The sequence below is a fragment of the Carcharhinus amblyrhynchos genome, chromosome 15, assembly GCF_965287045.1.
Source record: "Carcharhinus amblyrhynchos chromosome 15, sCarAmb.v2.hapA, whole genome shotgun sequence".
NCBI lineage: Eukaryota > Metazoa > Chordata > Chondrichthyes > Carcharhiniformes > Carcharhinidae > Carcharhinus > Carcharhinus amblyrhynchos.
The window spans coordinates 28,264,993-28,286,186 of record NC_137338.1 but is presented as its reverse complement, the minus strand read 5'-3'; the positions used below and the strand labels follow the sequence as shown (position 1 = coordinate 28,286,186).

The 21,194-nt window shown below is 43.0% G+C and overlaps 1 protein-coding gene across 2 annotated transcripts in view; it reads left to right on the top strand.

Annotated features, from left to right (window-relative positions):
* The window catches only part of setd4 (SET domain containing 4), a 43,767-nt gene extending 22,871 nt beyond the window's left edge, over positions 1 to 20,896 (top strand). For both annotated transcript variants that reach the window (XM_080203677.1, XM_080203678.1), the window contains exons 7-10: positions 3,489 to 3,570; positions 9,162 to 9,242; positions 14,866 to 14,989; positions 18,068 to 20,896. In XM_080203677.1, coding sequence (XP_080059803.1) covers positions 3,489 to 3,570; positions 9,162 to 9,242; positions 14,866 to 14,989; positions 18,068 to 18,208 — 428 coding nt within the window. In that variant the 3' untranslated portion in view covers positions 18,209 to 20,896. The remainder of the gene's footprint in view (positions 1 to 3,488; positions 3,571 to 9,161; positions 9,243 to 14,865; positions 14,990 to 18,067) is intronic.
* The last annotated feature ends 298 nt before the right edge of the window (positions 20,897 to 21,194 follow it).

Here is a 21,194-nt window from a genome sequence, read left to right as displayed (position 1 = left end):
CATTGTTAGAGAGTCTAAAAGAGCTAGAATGAAGTTTTAGAAGCATAGAATGAGAGTAAAAGATAGAATTAGAAGGTGTGCTGGGCACAGCTTGCAAGAAGTTGCCCCGCTCCGATGCCATCTTGAGAAAATAAGTGTGTAAAAACAGACTTTTGGAGGTAATTTTCACCTATTGGAAATTCATGGCACTGGTGAGGAGGGAGATGGGGCCATTGACTTCATCAGACAATAAAATCTGTCTGAGTGTAAACCTATTATCACACCCAATCTATATAATTCATCAAAGATAGTTAAACGTTCTTCCCCCCACCCCCCACTATGTTTCTTCCTATCTCCTATCTGCTTGGGGATTCTGATGGTATCTCTTCATCATGGCTTCCAGAGGTTAGTAACTGAGCACAGAGGGAGCGGGGTAAAAGGAGGAGGCATTGCATTATTAGTTAAGGAGGCAGTTACTGCAGTAAGGAGAGATGATATCTCGGAGAGGGCATCAAATGATGTTTTGTGGTTCGAACTTAGGAATAAAAAGGTGACAGCTACGTTGCTAGGTGTTTATTATAGACCCCCTGATAGTCAGAGGGAAATTGAAGAGCAAATATGTATGCAATTTGCAGAGAGGTGTAAAAATCAGGGTGACATGGTGACACAGTGGTTAGCACTGCTACTTCACAGTGCTAGGGACCTGGGTTCAATCCCAGCTTGGGTCACTGTCTGTGTGGAGGTTGCATGTTTTCCCTGTGTCTGCGTGGGTTTCCTCCGGGTGCTTCGGTTTCCTCCCACAGTCTGAAAGACGTGCTGGTTAGGTGCATTGACCTGAATAGGCGCCAGAGTGTGGTGACTAGGGGAGTTTTGCAGTAACTTCATTGCAGTGTTAATGTAAACCTTACTTGTGACTAATAAATAAACTTTAAAATAAGAGGATAATTATATTAGGTGATTTCAACTTTCCCAATATCAATTGGGATAGGCATCATGTTAAGGGCTTAGATGGAGTAAAGTTCTTAAAATGTATACAGGAAACTTCTTGGGTCAATATGTAGAGGATCCAACAAGGAAAGGAGCTGTGCTGGACCTAATTCTAGAGAATGAAGCCAGATAGATGGTTGATGTGTTGGTGGGGGAGCATTTTGGTGATAACGACCACAACATGGATCAATTCAAATTTGTGATGGACAAAGAAATTGACAAGGTGCAGAAAAAGGTTTTGGATTGCGAAGGGTAGATTTTAACAAAATTTGGCAGGATCTGGCCAAAGGAGATGGGAACCAAGTTACTTATGAGGAAATCTACAGAAGAGCAGTGGAGGGTGTTCAGAGATGAAATGGGGAGGGTACAGGCCCAACATGTTCCCTCTATGGTAATAGGGAGGTGTAACAAACCCAGAGAACTACGGGTGACCAGAGACGTTCAGGGTACAATGAGAAGGAAAAGAGAGGCTTTTAATAAGTATAGGAGGAATAAGTCTGCAGAGGCATTGGTGGAGTACAGCAAGTACAGGATGGAGCCTAAGAAATCAATTAGGAGAGCAAAGAGGGGATATTAGAAAGCTCTGGCTGGTAAAAGTAGGGAAAATCCTAAGATATTCTATATGTATGTCAATGGGGAGAGGATAACCAAGGAAAGAGTAGTGCCCATTAGGGAGCAAGGGGGAAATGTGTGGGTGGAGGTAGCGGACATTGGTAGGGCGTTAAACAAATATTTCACATCTGTCTTCACCCATGAGAATAAGGAAGTCGTTATGGAACTTGGGGAGAGAGACTGTGAGGCTCTAGAGAAAATTATCATAGGGAGTGACAAGGTATTGGAGGTAATGGCAGGCTTAAAAGTGGACAAATCTCATGGTCTGGATGAATTATGGACCAGGCTGTTGTGGGAGGTAAGGAGGAAATTGCAGAGGCTCTGACCCAAATTTTTAATTCCTCCCTGGCCACCAAGGAGGTGCCAGAGGACTGGAGAACAGGTAATGTGGTCCAACTATTTAAGGTTGTAGGGACAAGCCAGGGAACTACAGACCAGTGAGTCTCACATCTGTGGTTGGGAAATTACTGGAGAAGATTTTGAAGGAGGAAATCTATCTCCATTTGGAGAGGCAAGGTTTGATTAGGGGTAGTTAGCATGGTTTTGTAAGAGGGTTGTCATGCTTAAAAAATTTGATTGAATTTTTTGAGCATGTAACTGCGTGCGTTGATGAGAATAGTATGGTTGATGTCGTTTACATGGATTTCAGCCAAACCTTTGACAAAGTACCACATGGGAGACTTATTAAGAAGGCTAATGCACATGGGATATAGGGTGATCTGGCAAGGTACATTCATAATTGGCTTAGTGGTAGGAGACAGAGGGTGATGACAGATGGCTGCTTTAGTGACCACTGGCGTACCACAGGGATCCGTGCTGGGCCCCCTATTTTTCGTCATTTACATAAATGACATAGATGACTATGTGGGGGGGTAGGATCAGTAAGTTTGCCAATGACACAAACATTGGCCAGGTGATTAACAGTGGGATTGAGTGTCTTGGCTTACAAGGAGACATACTCGAGATAGTCAAATGGGTGGATAAGTGGTAGCTGGAATTTAGCCCTGAGAAATGTGAGGTGATGCACTTTGGAAGGAGTAATTTGAAAAGGAAGTTTACTATGAAAGGTCTGACATTGTGAAGTTCCGAAGGACAAAGGGATCTTGGCATGTTTGTCCATAGATCTCTGAGGTGGAAAGGCAGGTAAGTAGGGTGGTGATAAAGGCATATGGCACACTCGCCTTTATCAATCGGGGTATAGATTACAAAAACAGAGAGGTCATGATGGAGTTGGATAGAACTTTGGTGAGGCCACGACTGGAGTACTGTATGCAATTCAGGTCACCACAATATAGGAAGAATGTGAATGCATTGGAGAGGGTGCAGAGGAGATTAACCAGGATGCTGCCTGGGATGGAGCATTTAAGTTATGAAGAGATGTTGGTTAGGCTTGGGTTGTTTCCTGTGGAGCAGAGAAGACAGAGGGGCGACCAGATCGAAGTGCACAAGATTATGAGGGGCATGGACAGGGTGCAGAGGGAGCAGCTGTTCCCCTTAGTTAAAGGGTCAACTGTGAGGGGACACAAGTTGAAAGTGAGAGGTTTAAGAGGGATTTGAGGAAAAATCTTTTTACCCAGAGGCTGGTGATGGTCTGGAAAGGCGCTGCCTGGGAGGGTGGTGGCGGCGGGATGCCTCACATCCTTTAAAAAGTACCTGGATGAGTACTTGGCATGTCATAACATTCAAGGCTACGGGCCAAATGCTGGCAAGTGGGATTAGGTTGGCAGGTCAGGGCATTTAATGCATCAGTGCAGGCTTGTTGGCTGAAGGGATTCTTTTCCACTGATTCTGTGGACTTTGTAGTCAGTTTCATTCCAAGGTTACATTTGTCAATGTTATTTCTCGAATAAATGGAAAAGCCCAAATTCTTTTTTGAAAGTTAAAGTCACATTCCTGATGCTTGCTTTCAGATCTCCTTTGTAACCACATTTCTCACAAGGACAAGCTCGTGGATAGAAAGCTGTTATTTCTACAGGAGGAAGGATTCCTGGAGTAAGTATTGCTCTGTCTCATTGGCCAGATAAATAATTGGAAAAGGAAAAAGGGGTCATCTGCATCAACAACTTTAGCACTGTATGAAGATGAAAGAGCTCACTTATTACTTGGAAGATGTGAGTCTATCTGGGTTCGAGGAATAGGGGAACTCGAAGTACAAATACACCAATCACTAAAAGTTGAGCCATTGGTCAACAAGGTCATAAAAAAGTAAACCAATTATTTGGCTTTATTTCTAGCGTACAGTTCTGGTCACCCTATTATTGAAAGGATATTACTAAACTGTGCAGAATTGATTTACTAGAATCCTACCAGGACTTGATGGTTTGAGTTATAAGGAGAGGCTGGATAGATGGGGACTTTTTTGCCTGAAGCATAGGAGACTTAGGGGTGATCTTGTAGAGGTCCATAAAATAATGAGGGACATAGATCAGCTAGATAGTCTGCATCTAGCTGATCTTTTCCCAAAGGTAGTGGAGTCTAAAACTAGAGGGCATAGGTTCAAGGTGAGAGGGGAGAGATACGAAAGGGTCCAGAGGGACAATTTTTTCACACACAGGGTGATCAGTGTCTGGAACAAGGTGCCAGAGGTAGTAGTAGAGGTGGTACAATTTTGTCTCTTAATAAGTGTTTAGACAGTTACATGGATGAAATGGGTGTTGAAGGATATGGGCCAAACACGGGCAATTGGGATTAGCTTAGTGCTTAAAAAAAGGACGGCATGGACAAGTTGGGCCGTAGGGCCTGTTTCCATACTGTAAACCTCCATGACTCCAGAGGAACAAAATTGAAATGTAGGGAAGTTCTGCTTAAGATGTATCAAACTTTGATTAGATCACACATGAAAGTTCTGCGTGCAATTCTGGTCAACATATTATAAAGAATCTATTGAGGCACTGGACATTTACAAGAATGATATCAGAAATATGTGGATATGCATCTCAGGAAAGAGTTGACACGTTGGGTCTCCTTTCTCTCAAATTAAGAAGATTGAGAAGTGACCTAACAGAGGTATTTAAAATTCTCAAATGTTCTGACAGCATGAGACTGATTCCTCTTGTGGGGAACAGCGTAACCAAAGACCATAAATATAAAATAATCACCAAGAAGTACTGTAAGGATGGTGAGAACGTGAAGCTCCAAACCCCAGAGAGGGTTGAAGTGAATGGAATATAAATGCAGTTATTGGGAGGCTGGATAAGCATGAGGAGAAGAGAAATGGGTTTTGACGATAATTTAAAAGTGGAAAGACGAGAGGAGGCTTGGGTGGAGTGTAAAAGCTGGTATGGATTAGTTGGACCAATGTTAAGAAGAACTTGCCCTTTATGTAGTATCACTCGTGACTCCAGGTTGTCCCAAAGTGCTCTACAGCCAAAAAAGTACCTTTGAAGTGTAGCGCTGAAGGGAACACTGCAACCAGAAGTGTGTTCTGTAAACGTCCCCAAACTGCAATGAAATAAATGACCAGTCTGTCCATTTTATAGTTAGAATTTAAATTGTAGGATCAGCAAGTGAGTAGCCCCGCCATACAAGATCATAACTCCAAGCTCCCAGTCTGAACTGAGTTAGTTGGCCTCAATATTTGGGAAGGGAACAAATTCACGCCTCTGATCCCTAACCAATCATTCTTGCTGGATGTGCATTTGTATTTATCTGATAAAGATTGGATCATGGTCAAGGAGCTTGACATGATGCACTGCTGAAGATCACATATAAGTAATGCTCTATAAAAACCTGAGAGCAAATATTGTCTTTTGAAGCCTGAAACACAACATTAGCTGTGTCATAGAATCATACAGTGCAGAGGGGGCCCTTCGTGTCTGCTCTGACATGCAAGAAACACCTGACCTTACACCTAATCCAAAGTGCTCATCCATTTACTTTTTAAAGGATGTGAGGCAACCTGCCTCTCCCGCCCTCTCATTCTCTCAACGCATTCCAGACCGTTGCCACCCTCTGGGTAAAAAAGATTTTCCTCGCATCCCCCCTAAACCTCCTGTCCCTTACTTTGAACCTATGTCTCCTCATGACTGACCCTTCAACTAAGGGGAATAGCTGCTCCGCATCCACTCTGTCCATGCCCCTCACAAACTTGTACACCTTGATTAGGTCATCCCTCAACCTTCACTGCTCCAACAAGACAACCCAAGCCTACCCAATCTCTCTTCATAACTTAAATGTTCCATCCCAAGGAAGAATCTTAGTGAATCTCCTCTGCAGCCCCTCCAGTGCAATCACATCCTTCCTATAATGTGGCGACCAGAACTGCACACAGTACTCCAGTTGTGGCCTCACCAAAGTTCTATACAACTCTAACCTGACTTCCCTGCATTGGTAGTCAGTGTCTTGATTGATAGAGGCAAGTGTCCGATATGCCTTCTTCACCACCTCACTAACATGCCCTTTCAACTTCCTATTGTCTTGCCACTCATTGAATAATTCCTTGTCAAGTTACTCCTTCCAAAGGGTGTACAGGAAGGGGAAGTAAAAATTGTGGTTAATTTTGTTTTTGTTCAATCTGTGTCCAAAACTACTTCATTAAAACATAAAACAAGCTGATTACACTTAAATTCAGTGTTAGATTTTAATCATATATATAGAATCATGGAATAAAATGGTTACTGCATGGAAGGATGCCATTTGCCCCATTGTATCAAGTGCTGGCCTTCTGAAGGTGCAATTCACCTCGAGCCACTCCCAGAATCCTCCCCTGCACATTTCTCCCTTCCAAGTAATAAATCTTACGGTGACTTTGATCTCCACCCATGTCTGTTTGAAATCGCCATCATGTGAGCAGAGGCATGTGTCTGCTAATCTACTGAATAGTGTTGAAACTCAGATTGTTTCCCCACTGGCTCAGGAGGGTGGGGTTTTCAGTAAAGCACTTTTGGACCCAGTGCTGGAGTTTATGGAGTGATTGCCTCAGGTACAGAAGGGCTGGTGTTGTTTAGATGGTGGTTCTTTCTCAATGTACAGGTGGAGCTATGAGTCAGGCAGGGTGTGCCTCTGAACTGCATTCCACTATTCTCTTTGAAAAGACTACTGCAGAACAGAATTCAAGAATGTGACTTTTGGCTTTAAAAAGAGTGAAATTTATTTGGCCTTGTCCACGACAGGAAATCAGGATGGTCGGCCTCTCCACACCATTGGAATTCTTACAGGAAACGTGTCCAATGTAATTCTGGGAAGTCACTTTTTGCTTTGCATTTTCTAACTGCAAAGAAGTTTTGTAGAGCAGAACAGGATCTCTGACATGCAGTTTACACACACACAGATGAGAAGGCTGATTGGTGAGGGTGGGAGGCTGGATACATTTTTTTAACTTTACATTATGGCTGTTTACCACTGACATAGAGCAATTTAGTACCAAATTCTGTCTGTTCAGTAATCTGGTCACAAATCACAAACCGTGGATGGCTTTATCACACATTGAAGGGCTGCACAATTAAGGACGTGAATACACTGGAGGGGGTGCAGAGGAGATTCACCAGGATGCTGAAATGAAACATTTAAGTTACGAAGAGAGGTTGGATAAACTTGAGTTGTTTTCATTGGAACAGAGAAGACTGAGGCAGCGACCTGATCAAGGTGTACAAGATTATGAGGGGTATGGACAGAGTGCATCCCCTTAGTTGAAGGGTTAGTTATGAGGGCACATCAGTTCAAAATGATGTTTGGGGGGATGTGAGGAAAAGCTTTTTTACCGCAAGCGTGGTGACAGTCTGGAATGCACTGCCGAGGAGGGTGTGGAGGCAGGATGCCTCATATCCTTTAAAAAGTATCTGGATGAGCACTTAGCATATCATAACATCAGGGCTATTGGCCAAGTGCTGGTACATGGTAAGTGGGAGTTCAGCTGTTTCTCACGCGTCGGTGCAGACTCAATGGGCCAAATGGCCTCTTCTGCATTGTATGACTCGAAGAAAATTGGACTCTAACACTGCTGGTGGTGGTGCGATGGGAATCTGGGGTCCAAAAATAGCAGTTGGTCTGCCTCCAGCCACAACTAGCATGCCCCATTCAGCATGCTATGCCCAGAGGTGTCCGATAGCATATGTATAATGTGAGCCATGTAGATTGAGCAGTCAGGCTGAGAATGGCACTGTCAGAGTTAATACCACTGTGGGTCTCAATTTCAATGCTTCAGGACCTGTCGAGGCTGGTAAAATCTCACCATTAACCTTGCATTGCTGCAGCAGGGAGGTGATTGAGGCCCTGTCCATAAGGAAGGGGGACTTCATAGTCTTCTCTAATACTAGATAGAAGCAGCAGGAGTAGGAAGGTGATAGTGCCAGGGTAAGGGGATGGCTAGTATTCCAGGATGCCATTGACTACATGCATGTGGCTCTGTGCACCCCACATCTCAATGGGGAGGGGTACCAGAGCCACAGATAAACCACTCCCTTAGCTTGCAGTTGGAGTGCAACCATGCACAGTGCATCATGTTCCAGTGGTCATTCTATTCCTCCTCTGAAACATGTTTGATCCAGTTCCCCCAGCCCCTGCAGCGAATATGCCTCTATACTTTAAGGAATGCAGGTTGGGTGTAACTCATGTTACCCACACACACGTCTGCGCCCCCCTACTTAGCTTGCAGCCAGTCAACAGTGACTTTAGTTCTGAGCTGCACATCACAATCATGGAGATGATAAGGCAGTACAAAGTTTATGTACGTTTTTGTCGGCATTTTTAATTGAGGATGAAACTGTGTCCCAGCAATAAATAGAATTGATTCCCCTATACTGCTTTGAAATCGTGCCAGGAGATCTTTTACATCCTCTAGATTTTATGCTTGGGTGTCTGGAGTTGGCCATCTGACTCAGAGGCATGAATACTATCAACTGAGTCACTGCTGACTTCCTTTTATTCATTCATGAGATGTGGGTGTCACTGGCTAGGCCGGCACTTATTGCCCTTGAGAATGTGCTGGTGAACTGCTTTCTTGAACCACTACAATCCATTGATATAGGTACACCCACAGTGCTGTTAGGGCGGACATTCCACAATTTTGACACAATGACAGTAAAAGGACAGCGATATATTTCCAAGCTGGGATAGTGAATGGCTGGGAGGGGAACTTGCAGGTGGTGGTGTTCCAAGGTCTGTGCTGCCCTTGTCTTTCTAGATGGTAGTGGATTTGAAAAGTGCTATCTAAGGAGCTTTGCTGAGTTCCTGTTGTGTGTTTTATAGATGGTACACACAGCTGCTCTACTCTTTGCAAGCGTGCCATGAGATCTTTTAAATACACAACTCTTGTTGTGATGAACTACAGGTGAAACATCACGTGGGGGATTCTGTAGTTAGAGGAGTAGTTTATTTTGTAGATGTGTCCTGAAAGGTACATTGCTTTCTGGATACCAGGGTTTGGGATATTGTCCACTAGTCATGGTGGCCCACAGGAACAGTAGCTCCTACAATCTTCCATTTCAGGACTGGAAGATGGGAAGCAAAAATGGACATCGAAGCAACAATGACTTTAATGGAAGAGTACCCCAGTCAAAAATATTTGTGATTTTAACAAATTTATATTTTCATGTAAATCTTTGTTTTGCTATCACTCAAGTTACCATTCCATTTTTTGTTTCTAGAAACCTGACGTTTGGAGTAGATGGACCATCTTGGAGACTTCTGACAGTTCTTAAGGTGTTTTGTCTCAGGCCAGAGGAATAGTAGGTGTTTAAAGTCTCAACATATAAAAAATCTAATTCCATTTTAGAACTATTCAGTATACGGGGTGACACGGTAGCACAGTGGTTAGCACTGCTGCCTCACAGTACCAGGACCCAGGTTCAATTCTTGACTTGGGTCACTGTCTGTGTGGAGTTTGCACATTCTCCCCGTGTCTGCGTGGGTTTCCTCCAGGTGCTCCAGTTTCCTCCCACATTCTGAAAGACATGCTAGTTAGCGCATTGATCCAAACAAGTGCTGAACTCTGGCGACTAGGGGAATTTCACAGTAACTTCATTGCAGTGTTAATGTAAGGCTTACTTGTGACTAATGAATAAACTTTACCTTTTGCTAACTTTTTATACCTTTTACCCAGTCCAGAAGTGTGGTTGGGAAAACACTTTGCGAGGCCATGGCATTGCCCGAAACTTTGCGAGACTTTCCCTGATAGTCTCCATTTTTTGTGGCACTTTTGATTAAATATATAACTCCCGTGGTGATGGGTTACAGGTGAAAAGTCATGTGGGGGTTTCTGTAGGTAAAGGAGTAAACCGTTTATTTTGTGAGCATGGCGTAACGAGCACAAGCTTTTACATTTATCCATCAAACCTCTAATAGCCCATAAAACTGACCCTCTCACAATAAAACCCACCCACAAAACTGAATCCTAATTATCTCCAGTCAGTCTTGCCATGTGGTATAGAATTATAGAAAGCCTACAGTGCATAAGGGGGCCATTCAGCCTATTGAGTCTGCACCAACAATAAACCTACCCAGACCTTACCCCCATATCCACCTGCTAATCCCTCTAACCTATGCATCTCATGACTTTAAGGGACAATTTTTAGCATGGCCAGTCAACCTAACCTGCACATCTTTGGAGTGTGGGAGGAAACTGGAGCCCCAGGAGGAAACCCACACAAGGAGAATGTGCAAATTCCACACAAACAGCAACCCGAGCTAGGAATTGAACCTATGTCCCTGGAGCTATGAAGCAGCAGTGCTAACCACTATGCTACTGTGCCCCCCCCAATTCTTTGTTTGGTTTTGTAAAGCACATTAACAATTTAAATGATCCCCTGTGCCTAACTGGTATGAATGAAGGTCAGATGGGTTGAAAGTTAATTTTAAAACTTGAATGCAATTGGTTTGACATTTTCTTGGGCACTGATTATTTAATCCTTTTATGCCTATTTTGATTTGGGGGATATTCTAATGGGTTTGGGAGGATATTTGGGGACAACTTGACATTGCCAAACACCCGCAATTTGGGTTAGTCACATGAGGAAACCTCTCAGTGCTTGAACTTGTTCAATCTCAGGATCTCCAAACTGGGGATTTCATCCTTCTTAACTTACACAACTAGAAATAAGTTACAACCATACCAAATTGACCAGTCCATCAAACCTACTTTATGCTCTTGACAGGAAAAATATTCATGAGTAAATATTTCTATCACCCACACTCCCTATACTCCTCAGACCCTTATAATCTCCCTGGGATGGGCAAAAAAAATCAGAAACCTGAAGCCATTAATGGAAAAGAAATGCACTGGAGAATTTCTCATGGAGATGACATGGATCAGCAAAACTGCTGATCTTTGAGGAAACTGTGAATAGATTTGCGGTCTATAAACAGGGCATGGTTAGTAAGTTTGCAGATGACACCAAGATTGATGCCATAGTGGACAGTGAAGAAAGTTATCTCCAATTGCCACGGGATCTTGATCAATTGGGCCAGTGGGCTGACGAATGGCAGATGGAGTTTAATTTAGACAAATGCGAGGTGATGCATTTTGGTAGATTGAACCAGGGCAGGACTTACTCAGTTAAAGGCAGGGCACTGGGGAGAGTTACAGAACAAAGAGATCTGGGGGTACATGTTCATAGCTCCTTGAAAGTGGAGTCACAGGTGGACAGAGTGGTGAAAAAAACATTTGGCATGCTTGGTTTCATCAGTCAGAACATTGAATACAGGAGTTGGGTTGTCTTGTTGAAGTTGTACAAGACATTGATAAGGCCACACTTGGAATACTGTGTGCAATTCTGGTCACCCTATTATAGAAAGGATATTATTACACTAGAAAGAGTGCAGAATGCTAACGGGACTTGATGGATTGAGTTATAAGGAGAGGCTGGATAGATTGGGACTTTTTCCTCTGGAGCATAGGAGGCTGAGGAGTGACATTATAGTTGTTTATAAAATAATGAGGGGCATAGACAGGGTAGATAGTCAATATCTTTTCCCAAAGGTAGGGGAGTCTAAAACTAGAGGGCATAGGTTTAAGATGAGAGGGGAGAGATACAAAAGTGTCCAGAGGGGCAGTTTTTTCACACAGTGTGATGAGTGTCTGAACAAGCTGCCAGATGTAGTAGTAGAGGCGGCTACAATTTTATCTTTTAAAAAGCATTTAGATAGTTATATGGGTACGATGGGTATGGAGGGATATGGGCCAAATGCGGGCAATTGGGATTAGCTTAGCAGTTTAAAAAAAAGGGCGGCATGGACAAGTTGGGCCAAAGGGCCTGTTTCCACGCTGTAAACCTCTATAACTCTATAACTGGTACACTGCTTTCTGGGTGCTAGGGTTTGGGACATTGGCCCTGGACTCTGGAACACCACAGCAGGGGGGTGGGTACTGTTTATCAGGTGGATCTTCCAGCTTCTGTGTCATCGAGGAAGTCCAGCTGCCAGAGTGCTCCTGGAGATTCATGTTCCTTCTTTGATGGTCAGTAATGTCAGGCACCTTTTAATTGTGGCACCCAGATATGAAGGTACAATGTTCCATAGTGGAAGAGGATGGCAAAAAACTCCAAAATGCATAATTAATTACATTGAGGATGGAAGCTATGGCATGGGTTCCTGTCGCCCTCTGCAACAGGGACATTCCCCGTCACGGAACTTAGTCACAGATGGGAGAATCCCATGTGTTAGAAATCTGGTGGTCTTGTAAATAAGAACATAAGAACTAGGAGCCGGAGTAGGCCATCCGGCCCCTCGAGCCTGCTCTGCCATTCAGTAAGATCATGGCTGACCTTTTCATGGACTGAGCTCCACTTATCTGTCCGCTCACCATAGCCCTTAATTCCTTTACTGATCAAAAATCGTGGCCATAATGTGATTGTTAAATTAGGCCAACTTTGAAAGGATGTGAACTGAATTGGTTACAGTTCAGTTGATATGTAATGGGTAAACATACGAACAGAAAATGGGAAGTATTAAATATATATTTGGCGTGATACAACATCAGTATCCCTAAAGGCTCCAAAGGTAAAGAGAATGGGGCTTATTGAAGACAAGTGTAGGCAAAACTAATAGTAAGAAAATGATATACTAGTTGAATAGTTATTAAGAATTAATTAATGCAATGTGAGTGTCACTGATAAGGCCAGCATTTTGCCCATCCCTAATTGTTCTTGAACTGAGTGGCTTGATAGGCCATTTCAGAATCAACCACGTTGCTGTAGGTCTGGAGTCACAAGTAAACCAAACCAGATAAGCTTTGTTTCCTGTGAATGAATCAATTGGATTTTTACGAATAACAATGATTTCATGGTCATCATTAGATCTTTAATTTCAGTTATTTTTAATTGAATTCAAATTTCACCACCTGCTTAAAGTAAAAGTTTATTTATTAGTCACAAGTAGGTTTACATTAACACCGCAATGAAGTTACAGTGAAAATCTCCTAGCCGCCACACTCCGGCGTCTGTTCGGGTACGCTGAGGGAGAATTTAGCATGGCCAATGCACCTAACCAGCACGTCTTTTAGACTGCGGGAGGAAACCGGAGCACCTAGAGGAAACCCATGCAGACATAGGGAGAATGTGCAAACACCACTCAGACAGCAACCCAAGCCGGGAATTAAACTCAGGTCCCTGATGCTGGAGGCAGCAGTGCTAACCACTGTGCCACCATGCTGCCCCACACTGTGCTGTAGTGGGATTAGAACCCAGATCCCCTGAGCATTACTGTGTGTCTCTGGATTACTAGTCCAGTGACAATGCCACTTCACCACTGCTTCCCCTACAATCAGTGGAGGAAGAGAGTAAAGCAGCAATGTAAGTGACTCCAAAATAGGCTATTGGGAGGAACTTACTTGACTTATGGATGTCCGCATACAGAAAATCATCAAAAGCTATTGCACAGATACAGTGTAATCAAAAAGCCTATCTGAAAGAAATTGGAATTCAAAAGTGAGGAAGTGATATTCCAATTATACAGAGCCTTAGTCATGGAATACGTGTTGGCAGATTTTCCAGACTTAAAGGGTCAAGTTACGAGAGCTGGCTCTATAAACATGACTTGTATGTGCTTGAGCTGGGAAGGTTTGAGGAATGATAGAACTGCGTAATTTAAATTGATAAAGGAATAGAGTAAATATGGAGAAATTTCTTCTGAAGGATGTATCGAGAGCAAGGTGGCATTAATTTTAAAATTAGACATGGGCGTTTAGGAATGACATCAGGAAGCACTCATTCTACTTGAAGGCTATTAGAAATCTGGAACTCACTTTTCCCCCAAAAGGCTGTGAATATTTCAGGACTGAGATTGATTACTTTTTATTAAGGATATCAAGGGATGTGGGATAAAGGTGGGTAGATGGAAGTTGTGGTATGGAAGAATCATAGAATCCCTACAGTGCAGAAGAGGGTCATTCGGCCTATCGAGTCTGCACTGACCACAATCCCACCCAGGCTCTATCCTCACTACTCCATGTATTTACCCAAGCTAGTGCCCCTGACACTAAGGGCCAATTTACCATGGCCAATCAACCTAACCTGCACATCTTTGGACTGTGGGAGAAAACCAAAGCACCCAGAGGAAACCCACAGAGACACAGGGAGAATGTGCAAACTCCACACAGACAGTGACCCAAGCCGGGAATTGAACCCAGGTACCTGGCGCTGTGAGGCAGCAGTGCTAACCACTGTGTCACCATGCCAAGAGCCTTGATCCACTTTAATAATGGAATCAACTTGAGTAGCTGAAGGTCCAACGCCTGTTCTGTTGCTTCGTTCCTTCAGCTAATATCCTGCCTAACAGCAAAAAAAAGTACTGCGGATGCTGGAATCTGAAACAAAAACAGAAAATGCTGGAATATCTCAGCAGTTAAATCAGCATCTGTGGAGAGAGAATAGAGCCAATGTTTCAAGACTGGATGACCCGTCAGACTCAAAACATTGGCTCTATTTTCTCTCTGCAGATGCTGTCAGACCTGCTGAGATTTTCCAGCATTTTTCTGTTCCTGCCTAAAATCATTGTGGCAGCACTATGACCACAAAGTGTTTCAGGAGAATATCCATCACCATTCCCAGTACACGATAGCTCGGAATAGCATGTTCTAAGAACAAATATAAGAACCATTTTGCATTGAGAGTCTGGGTGCATATTGGAGACAACTCACAGGGCAGGGTTTTATGGCCACGCTCGCCGGAAAATCCTGCCCGAGGTCAATGGACCTTTGCATGGTCCGTGCACCATGTTCCCATGGGAATTGTGGTGGGCTGGATGGGAAAATTCCACCCACAAAGTTCTTCATGTTAACAGTCTGATGTAAGAGAGAAACTTTCCACTGACACTCTGAGAGGATGGTGAAGATTGAACTCTTGATTCTTTCTGCAGTTTACAGAGAAAGAACATCTTGGTTGGCCTGTCTGTCTCTGCTGATAACGAGCAGAGTAGTCTGGAACTTGCAGAAAAACTCTGTTCCCACCTTATGAATGAAAACCAAAAGGCGACACAAGAAGTGAGTATTCTCGTATCTTGTGATGTTTCATTTTGCCTCACGGGATTTTTAAATAGACTACAAAAGCAACTTGCAAGTTATGTGAAACATCCATGAACCTCCATTTTAGCTCCAGACTGGAGCATTTGTACAGTTTTATGTACAATGCAGGATTTTGGAAAGATGTGCAGGCTGCGGAGAGGACATTTGGCAGAACAATACCAGGGATGAGGGACTTCAGTGATGTGGAGATACTTGAGACACTGAGGTTGATCTTCTTCGAACAGAGGAGGTCAAGTGAAGATTTAATAGAAGTTTTTGAAACAATGAGAGGTTTTCATAGAGTCGTAGAATCCTCGAGTGTTGAAAGAGGTCATTTGGCCCATCGAGTCTGCACCAACTACAATCCCACCCAGGCCCTATCCCCACAGCCTCGTGTATTTACCCTAGCTAGTCTCCCTGACACTAAGGGGCAATTTAGCATGGCCAATCCGCTCGCCTAACCAGCGCGTCTTTGAACTGTGGGAGGAAACCGGAGCACCCTGAGGAAATCCACGCAGACGTGGGGAGAGTGTGAAAACTCCACACAGACAGTGACACAAACCAGAAATCAAACCCTGGTCCCTGGTGCTTGAGGTAGCAGTGCTAACCACTGTGCCACCATGCTGCCCAATTAGAGTTTTGATCAGAGTCAGTAAACAGAAATTATTTTCATTGACCACATAGTCAGTAAAAAAAGATACATTTTTCAGACAAAATCAGCAAACAAAGAGAAGATGAGGCAATTTTTTTCTTCAAAAGTGGTAAGCTCTGGAACACGTTACCTGAAAGGATGTAATGAGCCGACTCTGTGCTCTCTCAGTGCCTAGATGTGTGCAGTGATCATAAAATATACTTTTAAGATCGTTCACGGACAGTGGCCATTGCTGACTAGATCAGCATTTTTATTGCCCATTCCTAATTGTCTTTCTTGAAGTGCTGCAGTCTATGTGGCATAGTGTTTGAGGGGGGGAAGTCCTCTAGCAACTGAGGGGAACAGTGATAATGGTGAGTGAGTGACTTGAAGGGGAGCTTGCAGGTTCTGGTGTTCTCATGTATCTGCTGCTCTTTTAGGTGGTAGCTGTTGCAAGTCTGGAAGCTGCTGTTGAAGGAGCGTTGGTGAGATCTTGCAGCATACCATGTAGATGGTACGCACTGCTGCCACTGTATATCAATGGTGGAAGTGGATGTTGGAAGTGGTGGATGGGTTGCCAATCAAGTGAGCTGCTTTGTCCTGGAGTTGACTAGCTTCTTGTGGGTTTTTGGAACTGCACCCATCTAGGCAAGTGGAGAGTATTCTGTTGGACTCTTTACTTGTGCTTTGTAGATGGTGGACAGGTTTTGGGGAATCAGGAGGTAAGTTACTTGCTGCAGAATTCCCAGCTTCTGACCTGCAAGTTTGACAGCATCAGTGGAGAGAGAATAGAGACAACATCGCAACTCTGACAAAGAGTCATCCAGATTCAAAATGTCTGTACCATCCTCCAGATGCATTGCTGAAACTCGCCAAGGCTCCTTAGACAGCACCTTCTAAACTCAAGACTACTATCATCTCGAAGGACAATGCAGATGATACCTGGGAACAGTGGCACCTGGAAGTGCCTGGAAGGTAGCTCACCATCACCTTCTTGAGAGCAATTAGGGATGGACAATAAATGCTGACCCAGCCAATAACACCCCATTCTGTGAAATGAGTATTAAAAAACCTTGTTTCCACATGAACACTGCTTTGAACTCGTAGACTGTTCATCAACCCTTCCTTTGAACTACTCTGTTAAAGCCATTTTCAGTCTAAATTTAATAGATTGTGAAACTACTCAATGTGTATCAAAACTAGAATCCACATTGCTGAAATCCAGTCCTTCTTTTCAACATCAGTGACGCAGAGCTCCTTACGTGCTCCTTCCGAGTGTCTGCTATGATTATATTGACAGAATACCTCAAATAAATTTTATGGAGTTATCATTCAGTGGAAATAGAGATAATATAAGGAGTGCAGAGACTGCTTGGAGTTGGAAAAAAAGTTGCAGAGAAGTGTCAATCTGGCAGAAAGATGGCCAAAGTAACTGAAGAAAAATGTTCCCTATGTGTATAAACTTTTTATTGCATCTGCAGTTTCTACACAGAATCCAATAGCAACAGGGGAAATATGACCAGAGATGTTTGACTATCACACGGAATGTGAGCAGAGATGTTTTACTGTCACTTAGGGAATGTGACCAGAGATGTTTTAACACATGGAGTGCCGACTCTTCTCTCTATTCCCATCCCAAAGTTAACAATGAACATTTGGTATTTTTTGCCAAATTGGGTTGCAAATAAAGCTCACAAAGTCCTGTGCGGCTTTACAAGTAATGTCTGCCAAAGAACAAATTATGAGTTTTATTTTAAATTACACTGGACAACTCATTTTAAGTAGAGACTTGAGAGGAAACCTGATTACAATATCTGCACCTAACAAAGTCCAGTCACCTGAAGTATCAATTTACTTCTCATAGTTACAACAGTTGAGCAGCATGTTAATGGCTAATGAATGCCATCGTAGAGTAGGAAGGTTTGTGTTCTCCTGAACCTGTTTTGGGGATGAGTGGAGGAGAGACAAGAGGAAAATCTTGATCTAAAGAGGAACAGAATAAACCTGTGCTGTGCTTAAGAATGACCCAGCAGTGAACTGAAGAATAACATTGGGAGGAACCCAGACACTGGAGCTTGTTAATTATCTTAGCCTGAGAATGGTTTAGCATGCATGGGGAATGCAGGCGGTGAAAATAAAAACCAAGGGGAATAATATGTGGATGGTTCTGCTCAGTAAACAGAGCTGCAGTTACTTGAACTCAATGTTTCCTTTTTAACAAGAACATATAACCGAACCAAAAATGTCGAATATGCTTCTGCTGGCTAAACTGGCAGTGAACTTTACTTCTCTGTTCTCCACATCTGTTGCTTGGATTGTCTGCCCTGGCTGTGTATTGTGGGTGGGCGAGGGGGGAATTATCAAATTAAATTGTCTGGATTTCAGAGCAGCCTGGGTATATTTTTCTATTGTTGTCTTCTTTACAGATTTCCAAACTATTGAAAGAAATGGGTGATGTTTCAGAACAGCTGGAGCTGGTGGCAACATTGCGAAGAGAGGAACTGAAGATACTGCAAGCTTCAGCTGAAGCATTACGAAATATGAGGGTTGCTGCTATTCCCAGATGACAATCGGAGTGCAGCCCACTAGCGATACTCCCTGCTGCTTGAATAGTGATCAGACTTGAACAGCTGTTTGGACCAGGAAAGGGCAGTTTCATTGTTTGAAACAGTTCATTGTGATTATGTTTACTTTTTTAAAAAAAATATAAAGTTTCTATGGCAAATGCTGCTGCTGCCATAGTTCATCAGAAACTGGGAAGGCAATTTTTTAAAAATAAATTCACAGGATGTGGGCATCGCTGGCTGGGCCAGCATTTGTTGCCCATCTGTAACTGCCCTCCATTTCAGAGCGTTTGAGAGTCAACCATATTGCTGTGGCTTTGGAGTCACATGTCAACCAGACTGGGTAAGGACAGCAGATTTCCTTCCCTAAAGGGGCATTAGTGAACCAGATGGGTTTTTACAATAATTGACAATGGTTTCAAGATCATCATTAGACTTTTAGTTCCAGAATTTTATTCAATTTAAATTTCATGATCTGCTATGGTGGGTTTTGAACCCAGGTCCCCAGATCTTGCCCTGGATCCTCCAGACTAGCAGTCCAGTGATAATACCACTGCCTCCCCGGTAATGTTATATTGTGGGAACTCCAACTGATTGAATGCCTGATGTTAGCCTTGCTGATGTAAGGAGGTTGTCAGTGGGAATTTCCCACGGGGAGGGTTGGAAAATCGGAGGGAGTGATTGTTGTACAGGGATGATCTAGTATAGCGCAGTTCCTCAGATATAAGCTATCCTTATGGTTTCATTATATTGGAACCCCTCCTGTGATATAGTGCCTTGCAACCGTAATAAATGAATTTTAGAAAATCTAGATTAAACATGTACTACTGCTTCCTTTCTGATGAAAGTGTTGTCATTTTTATATATTTCTCATGTTTAACAAGACGTCCCCTATGTAAACTAGAATGAGGAACACAGTTTAAAAACAACGCCACTCCTATTGAAGATGGAAATTATTTTTTTTCTGAGGGTTGTGAATCTTTGGAGTTCCCTTCCCCAGAGAGCGGTGGAGGTTGGGTGAATGAATATTTTAACGGCTCGACTAAAATTTTCAGAGGGAGGAAGAATGTGGAGTTCACGCCATAATCAGATGAATCATAACCTTACTGAATAGTGGAGCAGGTTCAAGGGGGCCGAATGGCCTATTCCTGCTCCTAATGCATATGTTCATACATATGTATGTTTGTAATTATACAAAATATGCTAAGCTGTATTGTTGTGCAGTCAAATCTACTGATCATTTGTCAATGAAATGAGTTCTCTTGATGCTTCAGCTTTGTATAGGCAGCATGCAGTTGAGTCACATGGACCTGAAAAGTCCTGGTTTATCTGACCTTGGAAATGAGTGTATCCAAGGGCACTACCTGCAAATGTGGCAAAAGCATACTTATTAGCAACTTAAAAAGAAACAAAGAGTAGGAATAAACAGGTCTTTTTCCAAGTGGCTGGCAGCAGCTATTGGGCTGCTGCAGGGATCAGTGCTTGGACTCAAGCTATTCACAATATTAATGATTCAGATGAGGAAACTAAATGTAATATTTCCAAATTTGCAGATGACGAAAAGCTAGGTGGGATGGTGAGCTGCGAGGAGGAGGCAGAGATGCTTCAGTATGATTTGGACAAGTTAAATGAGTGGGCAAATACATGGCAGATGCTGTATAATGTGATAAATATGACAATATCCACTTCAGTAGCAAAAATTGGAAGATAGTTTATTATCTGAATGGCCATATATTAGAATTGGGAAATATGGAACGAGACCTGTGTGGCCCTGTGCACCAGTCATTGAAGATAAGCATGGAGGTGCAGTAGGTGGTGAAGAAAACAAATGGTACGTTGGCCTTCATTGCGAGAAGATTTGAGTACAAAAACAGGGATGGCTTGCTGCAATTCTATAGGGCCTGAGTGAGACCACACCTGGAATATTGTGTGCAGTTTTAGGCTGCTTATTTGGGAAAGGATATTCTTGCAGAGATGGTTTCCTAAGACCAATTCCTTGAAAGGCAGGATGGATATATGAGGAAAGATTGAGTTGGTTAACATTGTATTTGCTGGTATTTAGAATAATGAGAGGGGATCTCATAGAAACCTATAAAATTCGAACAGGAGCAGACAGGGTAGATGCAGGAAGGATGTTCTTGATGGTGGGAGAGTCCAGACCAGGGATCACAGTCTGAGGATACGGGGTAAATGATTTACGATCGAGCTGAGAAATTTCTACATCCAGAGAGCGGTCAGCCTATGGAATTCTATATGACAGAAAGCAATTGAAGCCAAAACATTGTTTGTTCTCAAGAAAAAGTTAGATATAGCACTTGTGACTAAAGGGCTCAAAGGATATGGCAGGGAGGGGAAGTAGGAACAGGTTACTGAGTTGGATGATCAGCCATAATCACAATGATGTGGAAATGCCGGCACTGCTCCTTCATTAGGTGAGAGAATACCACCTCACCTAAATGAAAGAGCAGCGCTCCAAAGGCTCTTGATACTAAATCAACCTGTTGGACTTCAACCTGGTATCGTGAGACTTCTGACTATGATCGCAATGAACAACAGAGCAGGCTCGAAGGGCCGAATGGTCTATGCCTGCTCCTATTTTCTGTTTTTACGTTTCCAAAAAATAAATTACTGTGGCTATATCTACTTGAATTTGCGTGGATATGGTGAAAGAGCATTACTCTCTCAAAGAGCCATCACGGGCACTATGGACTGTTGTATAAATAAATATATATCAATTTGTAACTGCAACTGACCTCTGTGCTCTGGGGATAGGAAAAATGAAGCAGTGTGGCTACTTACTAGCTTATCCTTAACTCCTTCAGGAAAACACAGGTGTTCAAAGTTTGAAAGAGGACAGGATCACCATGTTCCCTGGTGACCATTTTTTAAATCACGAAGTCTGTTCCTTCTGCTTTACATTTCCTCCCCCTCTTTGGTGGTGTTTAGTCTCACAGAACATGTTGGACAGGATGTTTTGTTCCTCCAGGAC